This window comes from Nicotiana attenuata, unplaced genomic scaffold (assembly GCF_001879085.1).
Source record: "Nicotiana attenuata strain UT unplaced genomic scaffold, NIATTr2, whole genome shotgun sequence".
NCBI classification, from domain to species: domain Eukaryota; kingdom Viridiplantae; phylum Streptophyta; class Magnoliopsida; order Solanales; family Solanaceae; genus Nicotiana; species Nicotiana attenuata.
Window position 1 is genome coordinate 20,359 of NW_017675255.1, and position 9,423 is coordinate 29,781.

General features: G+C 36.8%; 1 protein-coding gene across 1 annotated transcript; it reads right to left on the reverse strand.

The window, feature by feature from the left end:
* Positions 1-5,167: 5,167 nt before the first annotated feature.
* Positions 5,168-8,571, reverse strand: LOC109219872 (glutamyl-tRNA reductase 1, chloroplastic-like). The gene is made up of 3 exons (XM_019384339.1): positions 8,083-8,571; positions 6,939-7,180; positions 5,168-6,609 (listed from the first exon to the last, which is right to left on the reverse strand). Exons 1-3 carry the CDS (start codon positions 8,336-8,338, stop codon positions 5,479-5,481), a joined length of 1,629 nt encoding a protein of 542 aa, XP_019239884.1. The 5' UTR covers positions 8,339-8,571; the 3' UTR covers positions 5,168-5,478.
* Positions 8,572-9,423: the final 852 nt, after the last annotated feature.

The following is a 9,423-nucleotide window of genomic DNA, read 5'->3' on the forward strand; positions in this document are numbered from 1 at the left end:
TATCCCTAGATGGAGTTCTTAAAGAAGCAACAAATACTATGTAGATATAGTCGGACAGTGGCGATGGCATACAATAAATATTCTAGAAATCAGAGGCAATAATGTAGCATTCAATATCAATGAATAACAATAAATGGTATTTAAGTAAATAGAATGAATGAGTCACCCAAAAAATGATGGAATAAGTGGATGTTCTTTCTGACAACGATAAATAATAGACAATCCCTTGAATATTTGAGTTATTCTCGGATCTAGTGAAAAAGTATAGACAAGAATCTCAGTGAAAAGTTGATGTTTGTATCTTATGAAATGAGATCCAATTCTCTTTCTCAAGTCAAAGTGTATTCTTTACAAATAAATATCACATGCCCCTATCATAGTGTATTTTTCTATTTACAGGGAACATGCTCTAAAAAATCCTAATAGTACAAGTGCAGATAACATCTACTAGAATATTCTCTGTAATATCCTATCTCGAAACTAGCCGCTATAACTCCGTCAAAAGTACTCGACCTCGGCCTCGACCCTTGTTGACTCCTCGACTTCGTCCCTTGTTGACTCTTCGACTTCGTCCCTTGTTGACTCTTCGACCACGAACTTCGCTTCCTGGGCCATTTCGACAAACGATGACTTGGGAAGTCTTCCCCTAGTGCTATCTTGGCTTAAATACTCTAAAGATAGATTTTGACCTATACAGAAAATACTTCCGTTTTAGTGTCCGCTATGTGACGTAAATTCGAAATAACGCTAGACTTTGTACATGTAACGACTTCAAACAAAACGATAGAATTTCAAGCATCTCCCGATATTCTCATGGCATCTATCTCGAATTGGTTTTTAATTAGTGAAGAATGCGAGTGAGAGTAACCATTTACTATACATTGAAGAACAATCACACCAATGATATCTATAACAAAAGAGGGTTAGAAAATTTGCACAAATGATAGGTATGATTGCTCGAGTTTAAGTTATTGTATAAAAATAAAAAGATGGTAAAGTCTGTAAAAGTTATTACTAGCTTTAGGTTTACCCTAAAGTTTTGATAAAGTAGAATATGGGAAAAGAAGTCCTCTTGCTTTTATATGATTGGAACCTATTCTTTAGCCTTTTCTTCCTTTCCTTTTTGGTATTTCTTGTCTAATTATGAAAAAGATTCATTATCTTGTAAGAGATACCTCAGAACTTAATTTAAATAGTAATGATTATTTTCTGAATGCTAGTCATAATTAAGGGCATTTTGATCCTTATCGAACAAGAATTAAACAAAGGAGGTTATAATGAGTTAAAGGTAGAAGAACAAGCTAAGATTATTTACCAAGTATTGTAAATATAATGGTTAACTGTATCCATTTAACTTTTTATCAACTCTCAATAATTGAATATTCAAGGAATTCAATAAAAAGCTAAGACAATTATACCTCTAGTAGTAGGTGATATAAAGAATAATTTCAAGGAATAGTTTTCTGGAACAAAATAATTGTACTCTTGAACAACTAGGTAAGGTGGAAAATTGGCACAAAGGGATAAAATTTCAAGTGAGTTTAACCCCACCCTTCATAAATAGGCTGGAGGATATACCAAAATTTTCCGATGCATTACTAGCACTGTACCAAAAAATGACTCATCTTGTGCAAATTCCAGGACACATTTAGACCCTAAGCCCAAAGTCCGAAGTGCATTTACTAAAATCTCAAAGTTGTACCATACTACATTTTACCCAAGTTTCACCAATAATTGGTACATTATACAAACAATGACAATGGATAAATCAAAATATCCTGTCTAAAATTCATGTGATTTGATTGGGACCACCTTTCACTCGTTTCTACATATGACCACCCAAGTTGAACCTAGCCCCACCACCATCCCCATTTAGACCCAGCAAACAAATTTTTTGTACATATATGAATTGTTGATGAATCTCTTTCACATATTATGTTAGGTTTCAAGTAAAAATCTCTGGTTTAACATTTTTGCATTTTTTTAAACCCTCTCGCTACAAATCTAGGCTCCCCACATCCACTCCCAACTGTTCTTCCCAGCCTTAACCTCCCTCTACTTACTATATATGGACAAAAACAGCTCTATTTTTTTTTTTTTGACGAATTAATCCAAATAACCGTTTACCTAATCCCTTAAACTAAAAATAGCTGGCGGATATGTGTGTGTATATATATATAATTTATGTATAATATGTATACGATTATGTATAATCTATATATACATGCTGGAAAAAGCAAACAATATAAGAATCCCTTTTTTTAAATGTAGAACAAAGGAAACGTTTTTGTTCTTCTAGCAAATAGTGTAGAGCGGTAGATGTTAAAGTTTTTACTTGATCCTTCACTCACATGAAGCCTTTACAAGATGGTACTCCATTTGTGCACTAAATTAAAGTAGGATTAACTAGATAGTGAGTTTTTGTTATTTTGTCTAGTGTTATGGCATTGCTAGGACAAGAAGTACTAGGGAAAGGTGATTAGGCAGGACATAGCATGCTTTAACTTATCGAGGACATGACTCTCGATAGGAAGGTGTGGATGCCGAGAATTAGGGTCGTGGTTTGACAGGTAGTTCAGAGTTTCTTCTAGTCTTACCGATAATATTTATAGTATTCTTGTATTTTCATACTCCTAGATCTTTGTTATTACTCGGTGCGTCATTCTTACCAGCAATATTAGTACTATGCTTATATTTTCTTATCCTTAGATCTTTATTATTATACGTTGTGTCATTTGCTTTTGCTATCCTATTACCTTATTGTTGCTATTGTTTATCGCTTGATTAGCCTCCTTTTCATTGTTCTTGAGCCGAGAGTCTATCGGAAACAACATTTCTATCTTCATAAGGTACGAGTAAGGTCTGCGTACACATTACCCTCCCAGACCTCACTTGCGGGATTACAGTAGATTTGTTACCGTTGTAATTGTTGTCTAGTGTTATGGTATTTACTGTCAATTCTCACATTTTTCACAAATGTTGAGGTCTAATTGGACTTAAGCTTTTGAATTATGCAGAAAGTTGCAGATATCTCTTGTCTATGAGCTCAGTCATGCTTGTGGCCTGTGAGTAAATGCGTGTGGGGTTAATTTGGGATCTATTAAATGCTCATGCACTTTGATAGAGCAAGAAGCATGAATGCATGATACACATAACACAAGTATTCCCTAACTAGACTACAAAGATAAGGGTTGATATTATTCAAAACCAGGCAAATAAATGACTTGGGAGAAGAGTGGGGGGTGGGTGGGGTTCGTTATTGAAGACTTTGGAACTGATGATGTCTTTGAACTGCGTATTTGATCTCTCTTATTCAAGGCGTGGCAACTGCCCCTTTGCGTACCCTGTAACCTTGATTCGCCATAAATAAAATTTCAGTATTTGCAATGTCTGTTTTAGACATCACTATATCTATAATACTGGTGAAATATTGAAAGCTTATTTGAAGGGCATTTCAATAGACATTTTTGTTTTCACTCATACATTTTCAATTTTTTTTCTAACTGAAATTTAAGTACAAATACAAACTTAACCTCCAAATACTCTTCTTTGAACTTCCATTATGCTCTTTCGTTCAACTTCAACCAAATATTGTCCAAATGTCTACCATTTTTGAAGGTCGAGAAGTCTCTTTTCCATTTTAGTTTTTGGACCTGTTTGGGCTCACCACGGTAGGGCTGGGACAAACCAACTGCCAAACTGAGTGGAAATGACTAGCCACTTTTCAGTACCATGTTTAAAATACATTCACAGTGTACAATGTATTTAAAGATTAGTCAATTCGCTTAAATTCCAGGACACGACGTCCTGAAATTTGAAAATTGTGTCCAGAATTCGAATCTTATGTCCTAAATTTTAAATTAGCAATTCAGAAATTTAGGATACTTAATCCTAAAGTTTGGTGAATTAGCTAATTTTTAAATACATTGTAAATTGTGCATATATTTTAAACAACGGGCTTAAAAGTGGCTACTGGTGCACTTGGACGAGAAATCCTGCTGATTGGGCTCGTAATGGTCCATGCTACAAAAATGTAGTCTTTATAGGTTTAGGGAGTTTTCTCGCCAAAATTTCACGGTATAGCCAGTTTTCGGACTGGTCAATCAAAAATAGCCAGCGTTTACCAAGTCAATGAAAAATAGCCACCGTTTTGTTGCAATAGAGACCGGTCCAGCATAATATACTGGAGTTTGGTGCACTTTTGTATGAACTCCAGCATATTATGCTGGACCGGTATACTTTGCTGGCTCCAATATAATATACTGGAGACTGGAGCACTGGTGCTCTAAACTCCAGTATATTATACTGGACCATTATACTTGCTGGAACTCCAGTATATTATGCTGGAGTTCTAGTGTATTTATGCTGGAACCCCATCATATTTATGCTGGAGTTCCAGCATACTATCCTGGAACTCCAGTATAATATGCTGGAGTTCAAGTATACTTATGCTGGAACTCCAGCATAATATACTGGAGTATTTTCCGGGTTTTGAACAGTGTTTTCGCTCAGATTTATCTTTACATAAAAAGTGGCTAAATTTCGATTACTTTTGAAATTGGGCTATTTTTGAACGACCAGTTGTAAATCTGGCTATTTTTAAAAATAAGCAAGTGAACCAAAAGGATTATAAGAGCTGTGTTTCGTGTATAATCTGAATCCTAGCCAGAAAAGATATTTTGTGTTATAGTAAGCTCCTTATTCTAATAAACTCAGTCTTGCTTTACTTGTCGAGCGAAGTTCCAAGAAAATCTATAACAACAGTACTTAGTTAATAGAGCTTTGCATTTTCCAAATGAAATTTGACAAGTTATGCTTCCTTTTTTTAGAACTCGTCTCTACTTCTGGTTCACCAAAACCTAGTTGACCATTTTAGTACCTGCTTCGCAAAATTATTAGGGAATCATCAGTTATACCTACTTTTATATATGAGGTAAATGGAGTTGGCCTAATCTGAGACCAAGCTGTCTCAAATAACACTATCTTGTTAGCACGCATTCTATTGTGTAGAAGAAAACAGAGCTGCATTCCAGTAGTCAACATTTGTTGCATTTGACAATTACACTGCAGGGTTCAAAAGTGAAGGGAAAACAACTAGAATAAAATTAATAATAATCATAATAGTAATTGAATCACTGACTTAGTTACAACGCTACAAACTGTTTGTGGAAAGAGTATATGGATATCTCTCATGAATCATTCGCTACAAAGATCAAAGTTCAATTGATAATGTCTCAATAGGACAGTTACATACAAAATGTACTCTTAAGACACAAGAGGAATCCGCAATCAGAGGTATGCAGATGTCTTTGACAAAATTAAATCAACAGGAAAGATCTTAACAAGGGATCATGTCCTGTTAGACATTTCAATGAGAATTTACAGTAGCGGCAAACAGAAAATACAATTAAGGAATTCTTCCTCTTATTCAGTCGAGCCTCTGAGAGAATTTTCAAGAATAAGTTGAGATAATGGACCTTATTTTTGAGTTTGCTCCACTTTAGCTCGAATTTTTTGTTCCAATACTGATATATCTGTCTCAAGGTTGAACATCCTATTGAGCGCGTGCATATTCTCAAGGGTCTCACTCAATGTGCGGCTGTCACTCCCATCGCATCTTAAGTGTTGCATGGGACCATGAAGGAGCTTGTTAACTATACCGCGACTAAGATCATCGACAGCCTTCCTTGTCTTCTTTGAGATATCATCGCCCATTTTTGACATGCACTTCTCAAGTTCAGCAACCCTTAGTCTTTCAGCATAAGCCCTCAGTTTCTTGATGGTGGGAACAGTCTCCAGGGAATCCCTCCAAGCTTCAAACAGTTTGGATTCCTCAGAAATAATTGCCTGAGCTTCCATTGCTTTTCGAAGGCGGTCCTCCTTATTAGCTGCCACAACCTCCTTTAGATTATCCACATTGTACACTCGTGCATTCTCTAGCTCGTTCACACAAGCACCCACATTCCTAGGAACCGAGATGTCGACGAAAAGCCTTAAACCCCCAACACTTGCAGCAACAGGTGGAAGATCCAGCACATGTTCCTTCAGAAACAGCGGGGTTTCTGATGCAGTGCTTGTGAAGATAACATCAGCTTCAACAGCACTGTTAAGCATTTCACTGAGGGGCTTGTAGATTATCTCAACATCTTTAATCTCTTCACGAATGGCAGAAACCCTTTCCTCACTTCTGTTTACGACGACCATCCTTGTGCATCCCTTAGCTACCAAGTGCTTGATCACAAGCTTCCCCATCTTGCCTGCTCCAATAACTAGCATCCTAGCACTAGCGTGGGAGGATTCAGGAAGCTTCATCAAAGCCAACTCCACAGCAGCTGAACTAACAGAAACTGCCCCTGCTGCAATGTTTGTTTCAGTTCTAACCCTCTTTCCCACAGTGATTGCATGCTTGAATAGTCCACTAATGTTCCTTCCGAAGCCCGTAACTCCTTGACCAACCTTGACTACTTGCTTGACTTGAGCAAGGATTTGACCTTCCCCTAAGACCAAGGAGTCTAGCCCAGCTGATACTTCAAAGAGGTGCTGTGTAGCATCATTGTTGTACAGTAAAAAGCGGTGCTTACAAATCTCTGTAACAGGTACTCCACTTGTCTGCCAAAGAAAAGGAGAACTGCTATCAGTTTGATGGCCTAGTTGCAGAGAATGCAGAAACCCTGATTCTGAGCAGAACCCCGATATTGCAAAGATAATGAAAAAAAACATATGCTAAGATCTGTTCAAGGGGGATATCTTTTTTTCAAATTCCAGGGTCTTTTTTTACATTTTACTAGTCATGAGTAGGAAAACCTCTCTCTCCGAGAAAATGACAATGGATAGTTCGATTGGTTCACTTTTTATTTTCTATTCATCGTTGTAAGAAAAAAGATAGCAGACTGTAAAGCTACACAATCAGATAGCAAAGTTCAAGGGAAATGAAGTACCTTTGACATCCATTCGGTAACTTCTTTAACGCCACGATGTTGAGAAAGAGCCACAACATAGATCTCCATCCTGTTACAGGTGCTAAGAACTGCAGCTTCTTCAATATGATTCAAATTGCAGAGCTCCCCAATAGCTCTCGGCCACTCTGCTTCAGGAATTGCCAGTTTTTCACGTATTTCAACAGGTGTAGTGTGGATACTGAGCCCAATGACAACGATACTGCTCCTTTCCTTGGTATATCCTGAAGCATATTAAGATTAAAAAAATTGAGGTATCACTTTTTTATTTAGTGTACACTGTTTAACATTCAACAAGGGATTGGAAACACATTACATAACATTTATGACCAGCATAATGATATTATATATTTATTCGATAAGATATTACATTGGCTATATTGTCAGATCATTAAGAACTGAAAGAACTGATATGACTGCACCACATGCACAGTTCATAATCAGGAAAGGCCAGGAAACTATCAAATATTCGCTCGGGATGCAAAAACAAAATGTTAGGTGATTTTGTCCCATCTGCCTAATCCTTGGTCGATAGAATTACCCGCTAGTTGTGTTGGTGTGAGGCAACACGTAACCTGTAAATTAGTCAAGGTACGCACGGCTGTACCAGACACCACCATTATCAATAAAAAACATGAGGTCCAACTTCTTGTTGCACTATTTAATTGACATTCATGTTCCAAGCTCTCGTGGAAAAGGGAAGCTGCGATAAGCACAAACAACTTGTGGCCTAACCCTATATGTAAAACTAGTAACATAGCAATATCCTCATTAAACAAAGAATTGGCTAAAGACCATAATTCCACCAAAAGCTCTTCATTAAAACACAAAGTAAAGTCACTATACATGCTTCTTCCAAATAATTGCGTGAAGAATAAACCTTGGAAAAAATAGTAGAAACTACTCCAACAACTAAAGAGCAGAGTAGCAGTAAATAAGATTGATTAACATGGAGCTAATAAAAGGATGCAGCAATCAGCACATTGATCAAATAGAATCACTGAGCAGCTAAAGAATCATATCATATCACCAAATTTAATATGAAATATAGAAGTTCCAAATTTTCAAAATGATGTCATATCAAATTGAATGAAAGAAACAAACTTTGGACAAATGAAATACATACTGTCAGCAGCTGAGGTTTTGAGCTGTTCAAGAGCAGAAAGGCTGGAAGATGAAGTCACATTTTCAGAATTTTGACTTTGACTCAAAACATCAGATGCTGCCACTTCACACCTGATCCCTAAATTAAACAACCCCTTTTGAGTTGGCAATCGTCTGACCCGACCCGGATGGGAGAACAACCCGATAGGGGCCGGAGAAGTCGCCGACGATGATAAAGACTCGAGCTTGGCACCGGAAAATGCGGTTGGAATAGCCATTTGTTGGCAATTACAATTTGAGCTACCAAAAACCCTAACCCTAAAAATTGGAAATGGTGAAAGCAGATATGAATTGGGGGGTTTTAGTAGCTCTCTCTGTGGCCAGAAATGGTGGAAGGCGTGTGGCGTTCGATGGAGGAAAAGTTTCTGCTTTTGAGTTTTCTTCTGTTTGTAATGTAAATATTTCAACTGCCTGTCTGTATTTTTTGGGAATTTTAGTAATTATATTTTGAGGTGGTTTGGTTGGGTAAGTATTGACAAAAGATGATATTAAGGCTTTTTGGGGATTTCTATGAGTTCTGATTGGCTGTGGTTTCCACGTTTTATCCACACTCACTAACTCCTATCCACCAACTCGTTGGACATCTTTTTTTTGTTCTCTATACTTATTTTATACAGTAATATATTTTTACAATGTTTTGGGTGGGATGAATTTGTTGGTATTATTTATAATAAAAAGTCAAAGATTTTCTTTTGCAAATTCATTTACGACCAATAAGCATGGGTCTTTTTATTTTATTAATATCCTACCTATTTCCAAGTGGCCAAATACTCTTAGATAATTGATACATGGCAAGAGTTTTACATGTGGCATTGATTTAAAGAGAAGTGTTGAATGGCTTTGATAAGTGGCTTTGCAAATCTACCATGTGGCTTGGACAAGAGTTAAAAGACTCTCCACACTTGTCATACATGTAACCTCCCTAATTGCCTATAGATAAGATGATTATTAGCCATCATATTCGCTCAATTCTTAACTAAGAATTCATCTTGATAATCATTACGTTCTTCCTACAATATTTTAATTTCTGTAACAACTACAGAAAAAACCTTCATCTTCTGTTCTTTCTGGGCAACTGTTTTGTGCAAATTCTAAACTTCCAGCCACGAGTGCACGTGTTTGGAGGTGCTGTGGAACCTTGGGTAGCGACCGGTCTTAACGATTTGCACCTAGTCGGGCCCAAATCGCTTTCAAGGCAGTGCTTGCCATGACACAGTATTTTTGATAAGTTGTTCTTCTTTCCTTCTTGTTCTTAATCAATATTATCTACTCATTTTTCTTACAATTTGAAAGCGATTTCACA